This window comes from Urocitellus parryii, chromosome 2 (assembly GCF_045843805.1).
Source record: "Urocitellus parryii isolate mUroPar1 chromosome 2, mUroPar1.hap1, whole genome shotgun sequence".
NCBI classification, from domain to species: domain Eukaryota; kingdom Metazoa; phylum Chordata; class Mammalia; order Rodentia; family Sciuridae; genus Urocitellus; species Urocitellus parryii.
In genome coordinates, this window is record NC_135532.1 from 41,371,984 (window position 1) to 41,394,913 (window position 22,930).

Sequence of the window (22,930 nt, forward strand, 5' to 3'; positions counted from 1 at the left end):
TACCCACCCCCAAAATCTAAAGCTATTTCTAATCCCCACTGGGTCTTAAAAAATGCCAACACCCTTACCCATGTTCACTTGCCTTAGCATCTCCCCTTCTGCACAGATGGTAACTGCAGTATCCCTGAGTCCACCAAGAACTTTCCAATCACCACTGGCACTACCTGAATCAAAGGGATTAGTCCTTGGATAATCTTGAGCCTCACCCAAATTAGGCAGTTTTAATGATGGGAGCAGTAATTAGTGGAAAATTAAAGAGAATTAAAGAAAAAAAACATTAATTTTTTATCCTATTGATGAATCTGAAAAGGGCTAGAAAGAAACTCTAATTCATGTTGGTAAAAATTATCCCTAATTGCTGCCTTTCTCAATATGATACCTTTCCTTCCTGTTACACATCCTAGCCTCTGCTCCACCCACTTGCTGAATCTTTGTAAGATTAACTTATTTATTCTGAAAATACTTATAAATTGACCATGAGAGGCTAGACCCTGGGGATACAACAAGGAACAAGATACAGCTCAAGGATCTCACAGTCAAGTATTTTGCCATGACAGTATAATCCAGATTTTTATGGCCTATAGTCAATAAATTCTATTGACTGGACATTGAAGAAGTTTCATCCTAGCCTACCTCAAACTAATCCAGATCATCTGACAATGTTTTGACCATATCACAAATGTTCAAAACATTGTAGGAGGAAAAGTAAAATAAAATATTTGGCTTTAAGATTTTTAATAGCTTTTTACTTCTAAAAATCAGTAAGCTCAGAGGTGAACTGAAGTCTTAGCTTTTAAATCTCTCCCTTCCATAATTCAATAAAGGTTGCAAAAATCATATAGGCCAGTCTCAGTGAGGGTTGTAGAACACTTACGGAAACTTGAGGTGCATCATCTCTCTATGTACCTCTCATTCATTCTCAGGAGGTCAAATTCAGATCCTTTCTATTTCTGCAGAGGTGGTGGTGGAGACTGGCAGGTGCATGTTTATAGTGAAACAGCCAAAACCCAGCACAAGGGCAGGGACATCATAGGAGCCCAGTGAATATGTGCTCAGTACTCTCTCTACCAACTGGATTTTCTCACTACTAACCTCCCTCCAGACCTCCGCCATGGAGATCTCTCATCTAACCACACACCAGGTTGACACTTCCAATATCAGGGACTTCATGAAATTCTCTCTTCCCCTCCTTACTTTTGCTGATGCATGACTTGCTAAGGTCACTACCTCAGCTCTACCAAGTCCAAGAGCTGTTCTTTCACATTATCAGGTGCCAAGAGGCCAGGAAGAGTGGGTCCACACTCCCATCCTAATGTCAACATTGTTTTCTTTCTCCCTTGAAGTTCAAAATCTGGTCGCATTACCCTTAATTTTTCTTGTTGTTGCCATCTACTAGCTTCTAGATAATCCCCTGGAACCTGGTTTGTAGTTCTTAATTCCTCCCAAAACTTTGCTGTCATTTTAAAATTTGAGTGTGAGATCCATCTATCAACCCATCTTCTTGCCTCCTTGAATTCTGCATTACCAAAACTCCCCTCAACTCTGGTTTAGTGAATTTCTCCCAAGACCATCTTCTGAACATCAGAAAGAGTGTTCTCCCTGATCCTTATATCTACAATATGGCCCCAGACAGTGAAAAGGAAGAAGCCATTTAATCTGATTTACTTTCCTCTTCTGCTCCTCTTATTTCTTATAGGTGCTATGCATGCTTTTTTAAAAAAACTTTAGTAGATATCCTCCCCAAGAATACAGACATTTTTTCCAATTTATCACCTCCTTTCCAGTATTTTTTTAATAACTGTTTGGGGTCACATCACAAACCACTCACTCACCTGAATCTTCAATCCTGGCTCCTCCTCCCCTTCCTCTTAACCAGCTCTTCAGGAGTTTCAATCCTACACGCCCCAGAATTAATTATCCTTCTTTTGAGCCATCTTGTATATCCTGGCATTTATTATAATACCTACAGCATTGCTGCTCTTTCTTTTCCAACTGTTAGCTTTTTGAAGGAAGAAACTACTCCTAAGGTCATTTGTGTGTGTGTGTGTTTCTATCATCCGGTATATTGTTTCGTGCACGTAATCAGCGCCTTACTACCCCTGTGGAATTTGATATTTCTTTATTATTATTATTATTATTTTTTTAATGTTGGTTGTTCAAAACATTACATAGTTCTTGATATATCATATTTCACATTTTGATTCAAGCGGGTTATGAACTCCCATTTTACCCCGTATGCAGCTTGCAGAATCACATCAGTTACACTTCATTGCTTTACATATTGATAAACTCATGTCTGTTGTATTCTGCTGCCTTTCCTATCCTCTACTATCCCCCCTCCCCTCCCCTCCCCTCCCCTCTTCTCTCTCTACCCCCACTACTGTAATTCATTCCTCCCCCTTGTACTGTTTTTCCCTTTCCCCTCACTTCCTCTTGTATGTAATTTTGTATAACCCTGAAGGTCTCCTTCCATTTCCATGCAATTTCCCTTCTCTCTCCCTTTCCCTCCCACCTCTCATCCTTGTTTAATGTTGGTCTTCTTCTCGTGCTCTTCTTCCCTAGTCTGTTCTTAGTTACTCTCCTTATATCAAAGGAGACATTTGGCATTTGTTTTTTAGGGCTTGGCTAGCTTCGCTTAGCATAATCTGCTCTAATGCCATCCATTTCCCACCAAATTCTATGATTTTGTCATTTTTTACTGCAGAGTAATACTCCATTGTGTATAAATGCCACATTTTTTTTATCCATTCGTCTATTGAAGGGCATCTAGGTTGATTCCACAGTCTTGCTATTGTGAATTGTGCTGCTATGAACATCGATGTAGCAGTGTCCCTGTAGCATGCTCTTTTTAGGTCTTTAGGGAATAGACCGAGAAGGGGAATGGCTGGGTCAAATGGTGGTTCCATTCCCAGCTTTCCAAGAAATCTCCATACCGCTTTCCAAATTGGCTGCACCAATTTGCAGTCCCACCAACAATGTACAAGTGTACCCTTTTCCCCACAACCTCGCCAGCACTTATTGTTGTTCGACTTCATAATGGCTGCCAATCTTACTGGAGTGAGATGGTATCTTAGGGTGGTTTTGATTTGCATTTCTCTGACTGCTAGAGATGGTGAGCATTTTTTCATGTACTTATTGATTGATTGTATGTCCTCCTCTGAGAAGTGTCTATTCAAGTCCTTGGCCCATTTGTTGATTGGGTTATTTGTTATCTTATTGTCTAATTTTCTGAGTTCTTTATATATTCTGGATATTAGGGCTCTATCTGAAGTGTGAGGAGTAAAGATTTGTTCCCATGATGTAGGCTCCCTATTTACCTCTCTTATTGTTTCTTTTGCTGAGAAAAAACTTTTTAGTTTAAGTAAGTCCCATTTGTTGATTCTAGATGTTAACTCTTGTGCTATGGGTGTCCTATTGAGGAATTTGGAGCCCGACCCCACAGCATGTAGGTCGTAGCCAACTTTTTCTTCTATCAGATGCCGTGTCTCTGATTTGATATCAAGCTCCTTGATCCATTTTGAGTTAACTTTTGTGCTTGGCAAGAGAAAGGGATTCAGATTCATTTTGTTGCATATGGATTTCCAGTTTTCCCAGCACCATTTGTTGAAGATGCTATCCTTCCTCCATTGCATGCTTTTAGCCCCTTTATCAAATATAAGAAAGTTGTAGTTTTGTGGGTTGGTTTCTGTGTCCTCTATTCTGTACCATTGGTCCACCCGCCTGTTTTGGTACCAGTACCATGCTGTTTTTGTTACTATTGCTCTGTAGTATAGTTTGAGATCTGGAATCGCTATACCACCTGATTCACACTTCCTGCTTAGTATTGTTTTTGCTATTCTGGGTCTTTTATTCTTCCATATGAATTTCATGATTGCTTTCACCATTTCTACAAGAAATGCCGTTGGGATTTTGATTGGCATTGCATTAAACCTATAGAGAACTTTTGGTAATATCGCCATTTTGATGATGTTAGTTCTGCCTATCCATGAACAGGGTATGTTTTTCCATCTTCTAAGGTCTTCTTCAATTTCTCTTTTTAGGGTTCTGTAGTTTTCATTGTATAAGTCTTTCACCTCTTTTGTTAGGTTGATTCCCAAGTATTTTATTCTTTTTGAGGATATTGTGAACGGCGTGGTTGTCCTCGTTTCCATTTCAGAGGATTTGTTGCTGATATACAGGAATGCCTTTGATTTATGCGTGTTGATTTTATAATCTGCCACTTTGCTGAATTCATTTATTATCTCTAATAGTTTCTTTGTAGACCCTTTTGGGTCTGCTAGGTATAGAATCATGTCATCTGCAAATAGTGATAATTTAAGTTCTTCTTTTCCTATTTTTATGCCTTTAATTTCTTTCATCTGTCTAATTGCTCTGGCCAGTGTTTCGAGAACTATGTTGAACAGAAGTGGTGAAAGAGGGCATCCCTGTCTTGTTCCAGATCTTAGAGGGAATGCCTTCAATTTTTCTCCATTCAGAATGATGCTAGCCTGAGGCTTAGCATAAATTGCTTTTACAATGTTGAGGTATGTTCCTGTTATCCCAAGTTTTTCAAGAGTTTTGAACATAAAGGGATGCTGTACTTTGTCAAATGCTTTTTCCGCATCTATCGAGATGATCATATGGTTCTTATTTTTAAGTCTATTGATGTGGTGAATAACATTTATTGATTTCCGTATATTGAACCAACCTTGCATACCAGGGATGAATCCTACTTGATCATGGTGCACAATTTTTTTGATATGTTTTTGTATCCGATTCGCCAGAATTTTATTGAGGATTTTTGCATCTAGGTTCATTAGAGAAATTGGTCTATAGTTTTCTTTCTTTGAAGTGTCTTTGTCTGGTTTCGGAATCAGGGTGATGTTAGCCTCGTAGAATGAATTTGGTAGTTCTCCCTCTTTTTCTATTTCCTGAAATAGCTTGAAAAGTATTGGTATTAGTTCCTCTTTAAAGGTTTTGTAAAACCTGGGCTTTTCTTAGATGGTAATCTTTTGATGGTTTCTTCTATTTCCTCAATTGATATTGGTCTGTTTAGGTTGTCTATATCCTCCTGACTCAATCTGGGCAGATTATATGTCTTAAGAAATTTATCGATGCCTTCACTATCTTCTATTTTATTGGAGTATAAGGATTCAAAATAATTTCTGATTATCTTCTGTATTTCTGAAGTGTCTGTTGTGATATTGCCTCTTTCATCCCGTATGCTGGTAATTTGAGTTCTCTCTCTTCTTCTCTTCGTTAGCATGGCTAAGGGTCTGTCAATTTTATTTATTTTTTCAAAGAACCAACTTTTAGTTTTGTCAATTTTTTCAATTGTTTCTTTTGTTTCGATTTCATTAATTTCAGCTCTGATTTTAACTATTTCTTGCCTTCTACTTCTTTTGCTATTGTTTTGCTCTTCTTTTTCTAGGATTTTGAGATGAAGTATGAGATCATTTATTTGTTGGTTTTTTCTTTTTTTAAGGAATGCACTCCAAGCAATGAATTTTCCTCTTAAAACTGCTTTCAATGTGTCCCATAGATTCCGATATGTTGTGTCTGTGTTTTCATTTATCTCTAAGAATTTTTTAATTTCCTCCTTGATGTCTTCTAAAACCCATTGATCATTCAGTAACCTATTGTTCATTCTCCAAGTGATGCATGATTTTTCCTTCCTTCTTTTATCGTTGATTTTCAGTTTCATTCCATTGTGATCAGATAAGATGCATGGTATTATCTCTACACCTTTATATTGACTAAGAGTTTCCCTGTGACATAATATATGATCTATTTTTGAGAAGGATCCATGTGCTGCTGAGAAAAAAGTGTAGCTGCTTGATGTTGGGTGGTATATTCTATATGTGTCAATTAAGTCTAGGTTGTTAATTGTATTATTGAGTTCTATAGTTTCCTTATTCAGCTTTTGTTTGGAAGATCTGTCCAATGGTGAGAGAGGTGTGTTAAAGTCTCCCATGATTATTGTATGGTGGTCTATTAGATTCTTGAACTTGAGAAGAGTTTGCTTGATGAACATAGCAGCCCTGTTGTTTGGGGCATATATATTTATGATTGTTATGTCTTGTTGGTGTATGGTTCCCTTGAGCAGTATGTAGTGTCCCTCTTTATCCCTTTTGATTAACCTTGGCTTGAAATCTATTTTATTTGATATGAGTATGGACACTCCTGCTTGTTTCCGCAGTCCATATGAGTGATATGATTTTTCCCAACCTTTCACCTTCAGTCTATGTATATCTTTTCCTATCAAATGCGTCTCCTGCAGGCAGCATATTGTTGGGTCTTGTTTTCTGATCCATTCAACTAGCCTGTGTCTCTTAATTGGTGAGTTTAAGCCATTAACATTTAGGGTTATTATTGAGATATGGTTTGTTCTTCCAGCCATAGTGTGTTTATTAATGCTATTAAACCTGATTTGTTTTCCTCTTTGATTATTTTCCCCCCTTTACTGTCCTACCTCCCACTGTTGGTTTTCATTGTTGTTTTCCATTTCCTCTTCCTGTAGTGTTTTGCCAAGGATTTTTTGAAGAGATGGTTTTCTAGCTGCAAATTCTTTTAACTTTTGTTTGTCGTGGAATGTTTTAATTTCATCTTCCATCCTGAAGCTTAATTTCGCGGGATACCCGATTCTTGGTTGGAATCCATTTTCTTTTAGCGTTTGAAATATGTTATTCCAGGATCTTCTAGCTTTTAGAGTCTGTCTTGAGAGATCAGCTGTTATCCTGATTGGTTTACCCCTAAATGTAATCTGCTTCCTTTCCCTTGTAGCCTTTAAAATTCTCTCCTTATTCTGTATGTTGGACATCTTCATTATAATGTGTCTAGGTGTGGATCTCTTATGATTTTGCACATTCGGCGTCCTGTAGGCTTCTAGGATTTGGGATTCTGTCTCATTCTTCAAGTCTGGGAAGTTTTCTTGTATTATTTCACTGAATAGATTGCTTAATCCTTTGGTTTGGAGCTCTGTGCCTTCCTGTATCCCAATGACTCTTAAGTTTGGTCTTTTGATATTATCCCATAGCTCTTGAATGTTCTGCTCATGGTTTCTTAGTAGACTTGCTGAGCTATCTATGTTCTTTTCAAGTTGAAATACTCTGTCTTCATTGTCTGATGTTCTATCTTCTAAGTGATCTACTCTGCTGGTAGTATTCTCAATTGAGTTTTTAAGTTGGTTTATTGTTTCCTGCATTTCTAGTATTTCTATTTGTTTGTTTTTTATTACCTCTATCTCCCTGTGAAATTGATCTTTTACTTCCTGGATTTGTTTGTCAATGTGATCTTTCATTGTCTGATTTTGCTGTCTCATGTCTTCCTTGAGACTCCAGATCATCTGAAGCATGTATGTCCTGAGCTCTCTATCTGACATTCCATCTGTTGCAGCTATTACCTCTTCTAAAGTTGAGTTGACCTGCATTGCCTGTGGTCCTTTCTTTCCTTGTCGTTTCATACCGCTGGCGTTTCTTTCTGCTTGGTGAAATTGTTGTGTCTTTGATATTTTCCCTCTATTTATTTATATTGCTCTTGTATAGTTGAAAAATCACCCTTGCAGGGCAGGTAGTGGCTGTGATCCTCCTCCAATTAGTGTGATCCGTCTACCATGCTGGCAGGCCCTAGGTCTGCTTTGCTGGTTGGTCAAAGGTCCACCTACCCAGCAGGCGCCAGGGGCACCTGTGTCACTCCGTAGGTTGCTGGGCCTAACCTCCCGATGGGTTGCAGGTTCGCCTAGCTTGCAGGCACTGGGGGAGGGGCCGGTTCCGCCCCTCAGCAGGCTTTGGGCCTGCTCTGCTGGTGTTCACAGTCCCGCCTGCCTTGCAGACACTGGGAGAGGGGACGGGCCTAGCCCTCAGCCGTCCGCCGGACCTGTCCTAGTGGGTCCGGTCCGCGTTCCCCGCAGGCGCGTGTAGCTGCTGTCACTTGGCTGGTTGCTGGGCCTGACCCGCCCGCCCGTGGCTTGCAGGTTCGCCTAGCTTGCAGGCACTCAATTTGATATTTCAATTACTGCTTTAGGTTTAGACTGAAATACAAACCTGGGGTCCAGAGGGTACCTAAATAGTACCTACTATCAAGTGCTTCATTGCCTTAATTGTCTATAGCCATTATTCAGACATTGGACAAGTCTGAATAATGGCTATAGACATAGAAATTGAGTGAAGACTGAGGACGGCACTCCTTACTATATTTCTAATAGTAAAATATATCAACTGCTTATTTAAAATTTTTCCATGCACTGGATTCGATGTGCCTTTATGCACTGATCTATTCTCTGTGAAATGGTCGTTGGTTATAGTGTTGGGAGATGTTATTATTGTTTAGCACCACAGAAGAGACAAAGCTACAGCTCACCCTACACAAGCGGAGTCCTCCTCTGCCACAGGTCCTGCTGATGGGAGTGACTGTCCCCCTTTAGTCACTCACTCCCTCTTGTACTCATCTCTGGCAGCCTATCTTCATCCTTCTTCTTTCTCGTTAATAGCAGGACTGCCATTTTACTTATTACCTTCCTCATTGGTAAAGCATACCTTCAACAAATATGTTGGGTGTCAGGTATAATTCCTTCAGCAGCCTACCTTATTAAGAGTGATCTGTTCTGTAGATGTAAAACTAATGGTACATATATACACAGAATACTATGAGAAAACACTGGCTAATGTATGCTTGGAGAACTCTTTAATATTCCGATGCAAGTTGATAGTAAACAATTTTATTAGCACTGGGGAATGATATTGGACAAATTACAGTCTTATATTGTGTGCATGTATGAATATGTAACAATAAATCATACCATTAAGTACAACCATAATACACCAATAAAAATATGGAAAAGAATAAAATAATATATACTGTGATTGCCAGTGAAGGGAGGAATTATTTTTAGATATATGAATATGTTCAAGTTACCTGAAATGTTATTTTAAAAATCATGTCTTTAACCATAGTTGAGATTACTAAGAATCATACATTTTGTAGCATTTTATAGGTTACATTACTTTAGTGGCACAATCAAATTATTTATATTTTCGAAGTAAAAATAATTGGGAAAATGTCAAATCTGGAAATATTTTAAAAAGCAATAACATTATTCACAGTTAAGAATTTTTTTTAATTCCTCTGTCTGTATATAATTCTGTCCTTAATCTCTAGAATGCTAGAAAAGGAACACAGGTTTGGCCAATTCACCAAGTTCACTCCAATTTTTTCCCCTTTAACTAGGTCAGGAAAATATCCAAAGTCCCAAGAATGCTGTAAAACCACTCAGTTGCTCTGTTCAGGTCAACCTTGTATCAGGGCCCATCTCTCCTCCAACAGCATCGAGAAGTCCCCTCAATTCACACTTCCCTCTGTCTTTCCTTTCAGTCATACCTCTCCCCTGAGATCCTGGCTTTACCTTGCTGTTGCAGCTCAGATCATCACCAGTTCCCACTTGCTTTGGATCCTCATCTCTGAATGTACACCTAAACAGGCCTACCACCTCCCTGGATAAGGCCTATGAGTGGGATTCAAAAAGACATCTATGTGCCAAGGAATGAGGTTGGACCCTTACATCACATCATATATAATAATTAACTCAAAATGCATCAGAAACCAAAATGTAAACACTAAAAACATAAAACCCATAGAAGAAAACTCTTCGAAGTAAATCTTTATGACCTTGGATTAGGTAATGATTTATTAGAGATGACACAGGAAGCATAGACACACATACGCGCGCACACACACACACACAGAGAGAGAGATGAGACTTTACCAAAATCAAAAGCTTCTGAGTTTTTCAAAGGACACCATTCAGAATATCAAAAAACAATTCACAGAATGGGAAAATGGGAGAAAAAAATTGCTAACTATAGATGTGATAAAAGAATCATACTCAAAATATTTAAAGAGTTCTTCCAAATGAGCAATAAAAGACAACCCAATTTAAAAATGGGCAAAGAATCTGAATAGAGAAGAAGAGAGGCAAATGGCTAATTAAAATGGTACATGAAGAGATGCTCAATATCATTAGTCATTAGAAAAATGCAAATCCAAGCCATAACAAATTACCACATCAAACTCACTAGTATGGCTAAAATAAAAAAGATGGATGAAAGCAAATGGTACATAATAACAAAAAGTGGGAAAATTGTAATGCTTGTTGATTGTTGTTGGGATTGTAAAATGGTGCTGCTACGTTAGAAAACAGTTTGAAAGTTCCTCAAAAGGTTCAGTATAGAATTACCATATGTATACGTGAGGTAACTAGACACATTAGCTTACAAATGTTAATAAGAATACCATTCATAATAGTCAAAAAGTGGAGACAACTCAAATGTCCACAAACTTATGAGCATACAAACAAAATGTGGTGGAATGTTGTCTTAGTCAGCTTTCTTGTCACTGTGACCAAAAGTTCTGACAAGAATTATTAAAGGAGAAGTTTAGTTGGCTCACAGTTTCATAAGTCTCAGTCCATAGATACCAACTCCATTGCTCTGGGCCCAAGATGAGACAGAATATCATGGCAGAAAAGAATGGTAGAGGAAAGCATCTCAGGACATGACCACCAGGAAGTAGAAAGCAAGAGTTTCATTCACCAAGAACAAAATATAAACCCCAAAGGCACATGCCCACTGACCTACCTCCTCTAGCCACATTCTACCTGCCTACATTGACTGTCCAGTTAATCCATTCAAGTGGATTAATGCACTGATTAGGTTCAGGCTCTCTGTAACCCAATCATTTTATCTCTAAACTTTCTTTCATTGTCTCATGCATGAGTTTTTGAGGGACACCTCATATGTAAACCATAATACATCATTCAGCATTGGTAAGAAGTGAAATATTGATCCATGCTACACTTTACATAAATCTTGAAAATATTATACTAAGCAAAAGAAGCTAGGCACAAAAAGCTACATATTTTATGCTTCTGTTTACATGAAATGTCCAAAACAGGCAAACCATGCAAAATGATGACTAGTTTTCGCCAAAGGCCAGGATTGTGGAAGGAATAGAAAGGAGAATGATTCCTAATGGGCATGAATTTTTTTCTTTTTTTTGAGTACCAGGGATTGAACTCATTCAACTACTGAGCCACATCCCCAACCCTATTTTGTATTTTATTTAGACACAGGGTCTCACTGAATTGCTTAGCACCTCACCTTTGCTGAGGCTGGCTTTGAACTTGCCATCCTCCTCCCTCAGCCTCCCAAACTGCTGGGATTACAGGCGGGCACCATTGCACTTGGATTGTTTTGTGGACGGGTGGGGATAAAATGTTCTGAATTAAATACTGGTGATGGTTGTTTTACTATGTGAATATACTAAAAACCACTGAATTTTACACTTTTAAACAGTGAATTTTTCTGGTATGTCAATTGTATTACAATAATTGCTTTAAGGAAAAATAGGTTCCCCTACTCCAGGGATGGCAACTGCAGCTCACATGAAGGCAGGGCTTGGCACTCACAGCAGAGACTATTTCAGTCCTCACTCTCCCATTGTCTAGAGCATGCCTATATAGAAAGAAATTCCGGGCCAACCCTGATCATCTCTCAGAGCTGAACTTTTTGCTGAAAGACTCATCCAAACAATGATAAAGGTAGAAAAATAAAGAGAGCAATGCAAATAAAGAAATCCACCATCGCACATCTATTATAAATTCAGCAAACATTGAAAAATTAAAATGACAAATGCATTTTTAAAATACATTGTAAAGTCATAGACTCTCCTGATATTGTTCTAAGGATAAATGCTACCTTCCTGCAGAAAAATGACACCAAGAAAGATTTACAAATTTGTAACGCAAAATTTTTTGAACTGCTTGCTTAACTATTTAAAAAATGGCTTTCTTATTCTCTAAATTTCCTTTCCTTTTATTCAGCTTCTGTTTCTGACCTGAAGTAGAGTAAAACAATAACAACTTGTATTTTTTTCTTTCCTTTCTCTCATGTTTTATAAATAATTATCCTGGCAAAAAGTTGTAATGACTCTTGTGATTATTAAATGGAAACATGGGTATAGCATTCTAAGTATTTAAAGGGGAAACAGTTTTTGCTATAGCTAAGGTAGGATTTAAAAATCTTTGTCAATAATGAAAAAAGCATTTCTTACCAATATATCTGTTTTTTGTTGCTGTTGTTTTTGTGGTGCTGGGGACTGAACCCAGGGCCTGGGGCATGTGAGACAAGGACACTAACAACTGAGCTATATCCCCAGCCCTCTTATCAATATCTTTTGTAAAGTTTAAGGAAACAATTATAAACAGAACCACAAATTAAAATGGAGCAATGTTGCCACAATGAAAAATTTAAGACAAAAATTTGCACAAGTTGAATTTATTTAACCAGGCAGAACTTGTCTCTTTGGTTCTCCTGCCTATATATTTGGTCACTTGGAATGGACTTTGTGTATGCCCTTGGATAATGCTGAAATGTATGACTTGAAACTGGGTATGAGTCTAAAACAAAGGAACACGATTCAGAGGGTATATATATTAGGAACTTAGATTGAGTGCCTAGGAAAAATATCACTGATTTTAAAACACTCAATTCTAGCATTCAACTTCACAACAAATTCTAAGGGCAATGTAGAAAATACCATCTAATCAGGTGGGGGAACAAGACAAGATTAGTATATGTACTGATTAATATGGATTATTGAAAGAGGAGCTGAACTGAATTTAGGTTTTTGCTTTGTCGAGGGATTTAATAAATACTTATTTCTGTTTTTTGAAGGAAATTGTAAAGAATGTATGGATTAAAGACTGGGGATATATTTTGGTGGTAGCATGTAACAAGCCTCTGGGTTAGATCCCCAGCCCTGCAAATAAACTAATTAATTAATGAATGAAAAAATGTATTGTTCTATTTTCTGCCTCCATTAAATAGGAACACTGTGTGCAGGGCATTTACCACCATTAATTCAATCCTTTTAATGAATACTCTTCCCAAAAGTTAAATCTACAAATTGAAACATGCCAAATGATTCTTTTAAAAAATAAAAGAAAATCACATATAAAAGTAGACTTAAATTTAGAAGAACTTAAATGAGATGTTATTAAATGGATTTGTTCTAATTTGTAGGTAACTCAGTTCTATGAAAAAGAAAAGCTGTATACCAATCTTCTAAGACACGTGGATTTCTACATTATGCCAGTAATTAATGTGGATGGTTATGACTACTCGTGGAAAAAGGTAGCTGAAAGTGAAGAAAGCAAAACGTGCCTGGGATATGAGAATTACAGGTTGAATTATTCATAGAAAATTCCTTAATCTTAGCATAAGGATCTTATTATGAAAAAAAATTAATTTCTATTATGGAAAATTTTAAATATAAATAAAAATGAACATAATTATATAGTAACCTCTTAAGTATTCATTACACAGCTTCAAGTACAGTCAACTCCTGTTAGTTACCTTTTCATCACTCTGACAAGATAACTGAGACAATCAAATTAAATTTTAATCAAATTAAAAGAAGGAAAAGTTTATTTGGGCTCCTGGTTTCAGTCCACCGTCACTTGGCTTTGTTGCTGTGGGGCCTTTATCAAGGCAGAACATCATGGTGGTACATGTGGTGGGCAAGGTTGCTTACCTCATAGTGACTGGGAAGCAAAGAGTGAGCAAGAGGAGACCTGGAATCCCAACATCCCCTTCCAGGCATTCACTCAATGACTTCCTTCACTAGGCCCCACCTCCTGAAGGTTCCACCAATCCCAATCGCCCCCCAGGTTGGGAACCAAGCCTGTAACACATGGGACACAGGAGGACAATTAGGATCCAAACCCTAACACAAGTCGTGGCCGACTCTGTATTATCTGTATGCACCATCCACTTTTACCTTCCTCATATTATTCAAAGCAAATCCCAGACACAATATCACTTCATTAATACATATTTCAGCATGCATCTCAATAAGAAAAAGACTAATTAACACACATATCAAAAGAGAGCATCGAAACTCATGACTCAGAGTTAGGAGTTGAGACACAGTTAAAATATTTTGCTTTTCTTTGAAGGAACTCAAAATCAGCCTGTGTGTAAAATTAATTTAAAGGAAACAAGATTAAACAAGAAGGTTCATAAGCAGCCTAGTGGAAACAAATGAAAAAATTCTTTTTGTATAGATCAAAATTCATCAAATGTGACCATTTTGTTTGGTTCAAACTGAACTAGCTGGAGTGAACCTGACTGAGACCTGGATACAATGGGGGTTATGTCAGGGGAGGCTGCAGAGGCAGCATCAGGATGATAGACAGAGGTTGGGGGGGCAGAGGGAAACCCAACCTGGCCCTTGGGCTTCATAAGTCCTGTCTTTCCTTGAGCTGCAAACACCACCTTGGTTATCTGTTCCTGTTTCTTTTCCTTAGAATCGAATGTGGAGAAAGAACCGTTCTTCCCATGAGAACAACCGTTGTATTGGAACAGACCTGAATAGGAACTTTGCTTCCAAACACTGGTGTGGTAGGTTACTTGCTTATTTCTAATATTGTCTCTTCACTAAGAGGGTGAGAAAGGCCTGAGAATTCCAACTAATTACAGGGGAGCCCCATATGAAATGGGGAATAATTTAAATAATAAGCTTTTGAAGTAAATGTAATACTATGAATGTTGACTAGAATCAGCAAGTCACTTTGCTCTTTCCTCCTTGATGTTTCTTCATCTTTAAGGGAAAGGGAGGTAGGACCAGTTCTTTAAGGTCCCTTCTGGCTTCAGAATTCCAAGATTCTATTATCCTAGAATAACAAGGAAGTGACTGTTGAAGACCTTTCCTTAGTAAATAAATAACTTAGCCTTTCACAGACTTGGGGTGGCAGTAGGACTTCTTCTTTTCTATTGTGCTGGTAAACATTTAGCTTCTATTATAGTGTTTGAAAACATTTTCCTTTTGTTTTCACTATTCAGTTTCTTAAATTCTTTTATGAATATTAGCAAGAAGCTAATAGCAAGTAATTAAAAATAATGCAAAAAATATAAAAAGATAAGCACAGTGGAAATCTATCATTCTTTGATTTGAATGAGCTAAAATGCTCAGTGACTATTGATTTGAAGATTTGAGAACAATCTATGCTCAGGGAGGTAGGCATTAGTTCATCTTTTTATTTTTCTTGTAGCATTATAATGCTATAAAACAAAGTTAAATTGAACATTGAGCTTAAATCAATGTAGTTTTGAAAATGGGTACACATGGCTCTGTAGGGACAAGCTATTGCACCCAGAGAAACATACTCATTTTCCCACATTTTTGCACAATGCAGTATGTGATTGTATGTATTTCCTTCAAAAGAAGTAAAAATTTGTGATGTTGAACTTCACCAGTACCCCAGAGCACATGTGGCAGCCTCACTACACGGCACTCACCTTGCTCCTTCACTTCCTTGCCTTTCTAGGTTAGAACTCTTTGAGGGCGGGGCCATCACCCTTTACCTAGCAAGATGCTTGGTACATTAAGGGCTCCCACAGAATATTGCTTTAATGAGCCTGTGGAAGCATTTAGATGCCCTGGGAATTCCATATGCAGGAGGAACACAGGAAGGAGTAGTTAATCCTGACATGGGCATGAGGGAACCAGCCACTCAGTGTGTCCCACTAAGAGCCACCCTTGGGATTGCTGAAGAAGAGTGTTCACAGAGGCCCAAAGGCTGCTGTAGCATTGATAACTGTACAGGGACTCAAACAGCAGTTGCTCATGTAAAAAATAATCTAAGTAAACAGAGGGTTATTAAGTGCCAAGCAGTTCACATATATTCACCTCCTGGATTTAACTAGCATAGATAGACTTTAAAAGTTAAGTTTTATCGTAGTCCTTTCTAGGTTGCTAATAACAACAATTTATGGACTGGGAAAGTTATAAAAAGAAGAGATGTTCGTTTTTGGCTCATTGGGGTTGAGTTCAAGGGGTCACATCTGATGATGATCTTCTTGGTAGCATCGTTCCGAAGCAGCACAGAGCATCACACGGCAAGAGACAGTGAGTCCCGGAGAAATGTAGCCAAAATAGATTTTACAAGAAGCCCACTCTCAAGATAACCCATTCATGAGAACAAAACCCTCCTCACTTCTTAAAGGTCCTACCTCTTAATATCTTATGTGAGGATTAGATTCCAACTGGATTTCAAAAGGAACAGACTAATTTAAACCACAGCCAGAGCTAGGATATAAACCTAGGCTGATTGAATTTTTCAAAATTCTTCTAAGTCAATCTCTCTTCAGTCATTTCGCTTTCAGAACTTCCTATGTTACCTCCAAACTCTTTGCATGCTCAGTTGTGCTTTTTACATTGAAGTCAGTGTCCTCTTGTTTGAATAACCAGGCAGTCAAAATATATTCTGTTATTGTCTTCAAGAAAGATCTCAGTGTCCTTTTAGGCAGGCTGTGGTTTTACTACATTACACAAGAGTTAAAAGCAGAAATAGCAAGCAGTAAACATATAAGCAAGAGTTCCCAATACAACAAAAATCACCAATATCTCTTCAGTGCTATGCAAACAAGACTGTAAGAAAGAATTTCATCTCTTCCTTGACCCTACAATCAGAATGTGCCTATATGGTACTTTACTTAAAAGATCATGCCATGGAACTAACAGGAAGTGACATATCAAGACTACCTATTCATTTTTATGCTCATTTTATTTTTCTCTATTAAAAGTGTGTGTGTGTGTGTGTGTGTGTGTGTGTGTGTGTGTTGGAGATGGGTAGTGGGTAGGTTGCTGGGAGGTGTCTTAGTCTAATAGGGCTGCTGGAACAAATCCCCATAGACTGGGTGACTGTGTCATCTCACAGTTCTGGAGGATAGAAGACCAAGATCAAGGTGCCAGCTGATGTGTGACAGTCTGCCCTGTCAGCAAGTCTCTAAGGCCCAGAAAAGGATTTTCCTCTCTATTTGACCACTCTTTAGCCATTTTGATTTTTATGTTACCACCAGTATAGTAGCTTCTAATCAGGTCTGTCTACTGAGCCTTGTCTAGATTGACACATGTGGTGAGTATGAAATTCACAGTGGAATTCAAAGGCTTAGTACAAGAATATTTCATGAATTATTTTTACATTGATTTAAAGTGGTGAAGGCTTTATACACATAGCATTCAAGAATTATAATACTAACTTAATTTTAACTATTTCTTTTGACTCTCCTTAAAGTGGCTATTTGAAAATTTAAGATAAATATGGGATTTGCATTATATTTCTGTTGAACAGTCTTAGACTGAGGATTTATATTAGGGGACTGTGTCTCTTTTCAATGTTTTTTATGTCTTCTCCAACCTCCATTCCAAATAAATAATCTTTATTTTGTACTTCTGTGTACCAGGAAAAAATGGACAGGGATATTTAAAGGTAACTGAACTATCAAAAATGATTTAACCAGTCAAAACAAATAAAAATGCCTAGAAAATCTATTTTTTAATAAAAATAGATAAAATACTTGGAAAGGACTTGGGTGTTCAGCCCATTTCCTTGTGGGGAAAATGCTTAAGGTTGTTTTTATTTCAAATAACAAGAAGAAAGCAGAAAATGCTCACATTAAAAAGGAAGACTCTGCCGGAACGTTGGAGTAGCTCATGGAGCCTGATGGCAGGAACACAGCTGGACTCATATGTAGACAGGAACTGACCTTGGAGCGCTGTAGGGCAGCCAAGTGATCCCTCCCTCTCCCCATTTCATCTCTGTGGTGCACACTGGCTTTTTGGGGGTCCCAATCCATGGTGATGATGATGATGATGACAACGACGACGATAATGATAGCAATGATACATAGCAGCAGTTATGGAACACAGACCATATGTATGCAGTTCACTTAAACCTCATTCAATACTCGTTAATTTTTCAGATAAGAAAATAGAGGCATAGATAGGCTTAAAATGACTACCAAAGGCCATATGACTCCTGAATGGGAAAGTCAAGAGTAGAATCAAGTAACTGGATGCTTAACAATATGTGGCAGAGCCTCTTATGGTGAACAATGGTTACCACCAACAGTGTCAAGTTTACATCTCCTACAATAACAGTGTATACTTTATAGGGTCGCTGTGAGGATCAAATTAGACATTCCATAAATCTTAGCACAATTTTTGACACTTAGCATGTGCTCTTTGGGTGTAAGTTGGTAATATGACTATTGTTATCTTCTAATTTGTTCAAGAAAGAAGATGGACTGAGACTAGAATCTTAGTCTCGATTTCAGGTTATCATAGGAGGGATTCAAATTGGCAGGCACAAGTTTAAGACCTAATTCTGGGACCTCAACTGTTCTCAACTGGGAATTATTCTTTGGGTCAGATGTGGCTCCCTAGAGTTCCACACCTGTGAATTAGGGACAGAGGGAGGAGTGTTGAACTGATGTGTACTTTATTTTCTTAAAGGAATGAATAAACATTATCCTTGCATCAAATACTAGCATCCCATTTTATTTACGAACCATGTTAGCAAGGTAAAAGTGACACACAAGGCAGACTTGCGTATTGAGTTCCCAAGGAAGGCTATTCTTTAGTGGCTTATACTGCTTAACAATTTCTCAACTGCAAATATCAGACAAACTGAGATGAAAGAAAATGCAATTTATGTTTCTTCACATAACCAGAAGCTTGGAAGCAGGACTGACATCTCTGAGACTTTTCCTTGTGGCTTTCTCAAGTTTGCGAGATGACTGCCCCCAAGCAGCAAGGGAGACAGGATCTGGGAATGACACTTAGAAGATCTGCTGTGAGGGCATGTAAATATTTGGTTTGAAAAGGCCTTTTTGAACAACATTTACTAGACACAAGAAATATGTTCCTTCCAGAGCTCTCCCTAATCCATTTATCTTTTTTTGTTGTTGTTCTTTTTAAGTATGCATGACAGTAGAGTGTACTTTGACCAATTATACATACATGGAATATAACTTACCTAATCCATTGATCTGAATTTGCTGCACCACAGATATTATAACACATTGTCAGGGCAACCCAAATGACAGTAGAATGGACATCCCCTTAAAATTCCTTTTTATCAATTTTACTACAGAGGAAGGTGCCTCAAGTTTTTCGTGCTCTGAAACCTACTGTGGACTTTATCCTGAGTCTGAACCAGAAGTGAAGGCAGTGGCTGATTTCTTGAGGAGAAATATCAACCATATTAAAGCTTACATTAGCATGCATTCATATGCCCAGCAGATACTATATCCATATTCCTATAATAGAAGCAAAAGCAAAGACCATGAGGAACTGGTAAGTGCTATTTAATGATTTTTTTCTCATTAGCATTTCAAAAATAAAATAACACTTAGTTAAAGAGTCAGAAACTGTGGGGAAATTTTTCTCCTTTAGAGGACAAACAGGTAGATAATTTTACATCATGGCTTAACTCTGTCAAGAGTTTCCCTGGGGTCAGGGCTCAGAAAAGGGAAGATAAAGAAGATACAGAGGGAAGATAAAGAACTAGCCTTACTAGGTGGTCATGAACTTCATTCAAGCAGATAGCTTCCCTAAGAAAACATTAAATTCCTTGAAGGTCAGGGCAGCCTTACAGTAACCTGGACTGACCTGCTTTTGAAGTCATATAAGCAAACATAAGAGTCTATGGAATTGTGGAAGTGCATTGGGGTCACTAGTTTCCTAGGACAGTCCACCATAGATTAAGTCCCAGAACTACAGTCATTATTTTAGTATTAGCAGTGGAAATAATTTACACACTGACCTCCTAATGCCCAAAGTTGTGGTGCTATTAAAGAAACTCCGATGTCTGTGTTGAGGCAAGAGTCTTTTTTTTTTTCAAATATTTTTTTAGTTGTAGTTGGACACAATGCTTTTATTTTATTTATTTTTATGTGGTTCTGAGGATCGAACGCAGTGCCTCGCATGTGGGTAGGCAAGCACTCTACCGCTGAGCCCCAGCCCCAGCCCCAGCACCAGCCCCAGCCCCAAGAGTCTGTTTTCTTTCTTTCTTTTTTTTTTTTTTTTTGGAATGCAGTGGACTGTAGAAAAAGTTCAAAAAGGACCCACACAGGCTGCTATCCTCTTGCCACTCTGTGATCCCAGATGCTCCTTGTTTGGGATGATGGCAAAGGATGCAAAGATTCTTGGTGGATTGTGGCTACATTTAATCAATTCCTCATTGTAGATGATTTGCAGACAGTAGAGTATAATGGCATTAATATTGTCTGATCTTGATGGGCATAGTGGCGGACACCTATAATCCCTAGTATCTCAGGAGGGTGAGGCAGAAGGATTGCGAGTTCAAAGCCAGCCTCAGCAACATAGTAAGGCCCTAAGCAACTCAGTGAGACCCTGTCTCTAAATAAAATATATTTGATACTCGAGGAACTTTCTTAATTTCTTCTTTTTCCCAAGTAGCTGGGACCACAGGCATGTGCCACCATGTCTGACTCTTGTGATTTCCTTTTTTCCTCTCAAAGGCAAAATTTAAGGTAGTCTTTACTAGTATTACCTTTGAAGAATTTAAAGGGTATCATGATTTGGAAGAAACTGACTTACCTTATTTTTGCATTATTATTAGCACAGATATTTGTTGAGAGTTGTTATGTATACGATGCTGTATTCAGTAGATATTCAAAGAAGCATTTGGTAAGACTGCCCTTTAGGATAATTCCATGTGATCAGGGAGCTTGGTCATAAGTAAATATCACAAATATCTATACCCTTGGCACAGGTAGCAGAACTTATTGATTACTGGGAGAGCAGGAGGTGGCCCTAATTCATTAAGAGAGGAGTGCTGAAATATGTGAGAGGATAAAATAGCCCCAGTTCTTGAAGAATTTGCAGTCTATTAAGGAGTGACTTCCTGTAAAGAAACAGGAATTAAAAATGCCACTGAAGTCGAGGAACAGGTACCATTTCAGCCAGGCATTAAAAGAGGAGTTCTATAGAAGGACTTTCCACACAGAGAACATGGTGTTTCCCACAGGAAAAATGTTTAGGGTGCTGCTAGGGTGCAGGCATGGAAGGTGGCACCATCGGGAAACAGAAGAGGTCAACTTGCAAAGGAGTTTTAATAATAGAGTCAATTTGTATTTTGTCATGTAGACAATTAGTTTCCATTAAATGTAATTTTTGAACAAAGGAATGTCACAATATAATATCCAATGATGTTCCTCTGGTGATTGTGAAACACATAATGTTAGTCCCAATGCTAGTTCAGAAAAGATGGGGGTTAAGTGGAAACTTCAGAAAAGATCTTTGTAAGTTGGAACCAAGTATAGTCAAAAGGGTACTTGTCATTATCCTGCTCCATCTTGAGGACATAATCCTTTTTGCTTGATGAGTCTTTGGAAGTCACTAAACATTTTATACAAGAAGAAAATAAAAGAGTTTTTGGAAAGAGTGAGAAGTAACTCATGCATGCAGTGGGCATGTGCAAGTTTAGAGAAATTAGATTTAAAATTTGATGGTAATTTTGTCTAGGAATGGAATAACTACAAGCCCATGAATATATTGTTCATTTCATATAATAAATGAGTTCCTGAAAAGTTATGTGAAAATTATTTTTATGTAAATTAAATCAAATTTGCAGTGCATTGGAAGATAAGTTCACCCAGTTGTGATTGCCATGAAGTGGAAAACGTGTTTTAGTTGTTGTATTATTCTCCTTATTTTTCCTTTTTGGACAAATTCATACTTTTTGTATAAACACTTTGATTCAATTAATATGATTGTGTTTTTAGAAACTTCTACCTCTCCCGGTTCAAAGTTTCACATGAACTGAAATTCCATATCCTATTGCTTCTAGTCTTTGGTGGCCAGTGAAGCAGTTCGTGCTATTGAGAGTATTAATAAAAATACCAGGTATACACATGGCAGTGGCTCAGAGAATTTATGTAAGTATTTCTTCCTAAAATTTTGGAAAACTGTGAGGTACTAAAGAAATCTGTGTTTAGTTTTTATGTGTAGGTTTAATTTTTCCAAATTGAATCTTTACAATAATTAGAAATAGAAGAATAGCTGTGACAGTACTAACAAGCTGTATTAATAAATGATCACAGCAAAAAGAAGCCAAAATGATATTTAAAGAATTATGCTTATAATCATAGAATAGGAATTATAGAATTGGCACCATACTAGTTAAGTAAAGGAAAAAAGGTCATAAAGGATTGAAAGAATGTATAAGATGCCCAGGGCCATTACATAAGGTTGTGCATGTTGTACATTATACAAATAGGAGATGCCATTTATCATAGATGTTTTTTCGTAACAGCTTATATTCAAGAGTATAACACATATCTCACTACAGTTGAATGCTTTTTGATTAATTTCTGCTGGAAGATATTTATTGAGAGAATCTATTGTACCCACCATGGGATTACAGAAAATAATTTTTCCTTTTTAAAAATTTTTTTTGTTGTTGTAGATGGACACAATACCTTTATTTTATTTATTTTTATGTGGTTCTGGGGATTTAACCTAGTGCATCACCTGTGCTAGGCATGTGCTCTACCACTGAGTCACAAACCCAGCTTTTATTTTTCCCTTTTGAAGCTGGAAGGTAGATGGCATAAGATGAACAGAAAATAAATATGTAACCAGGTATCAGCAAACTATATACATCCTGAAGTTCAAATCTAGCCTTCTGTTTATTTTTATAAAAATTGTGAGCTAAGAATTATTTCCTGTTTTTAAATGATTTTAAGAATCTAAAGAAAAATACAATTTTTTGACACAAGAAAATTATGTGAAATTCATATTCGTGGGTATAAGTAAGTATACTGGAATATCATCATGGTCATTCATTTACATACTGAGTATGAGGGCTTCCATGTCAGCAGAGCTGAGTAATTATAACAGGGACCATGTGGCTCACAAAACCTAAAATATGTAACATCTGTTCCTTTACAGAAAAGGTTTGCCAGCTCCTAGTGTAAATAAATGGTAAAATATAGTGTAATTTCATAAAGTGCTTTGAAGAAAATAAAATAGGCTTATAGGTTTGAGAATGACTGTAGATAATAGACCCTACTTAGCTCAAGTGGCC

General features: G+C 37.6%; 1 protein-coding gene across 1 annotated transcript in view; it reads left to right on the plus strand.

Moving 5' to 3' along the window:
- The window catches only part of Cpb2 (carboxypeptidase B2), a 52,736-nt gene that overhangs the window by 26,760 nt on the left and 3,046 nt on the right, over nt 1-22,930 (plus strand). The window contains exons 7-10 of the mRNA XM_026381047.2: nt 13,056-13,166; nt 14,342-14,435; nt 18,971-19,173; nt 21,692-21,779. Of these exons, the coding sequence (XP_026236832.1) occupies nt 13,056-13,166; nt 14,342-14,435; nt 18,971-19,173; nt 21,692-21,779 (496 nt within the window). The remainder of the gene's footprint in view (nt 1-13,055; nt 13,167-14,341; nt 14,436-18,970; nt 19,174-21,691; nt 21,780-22,930) is intronic.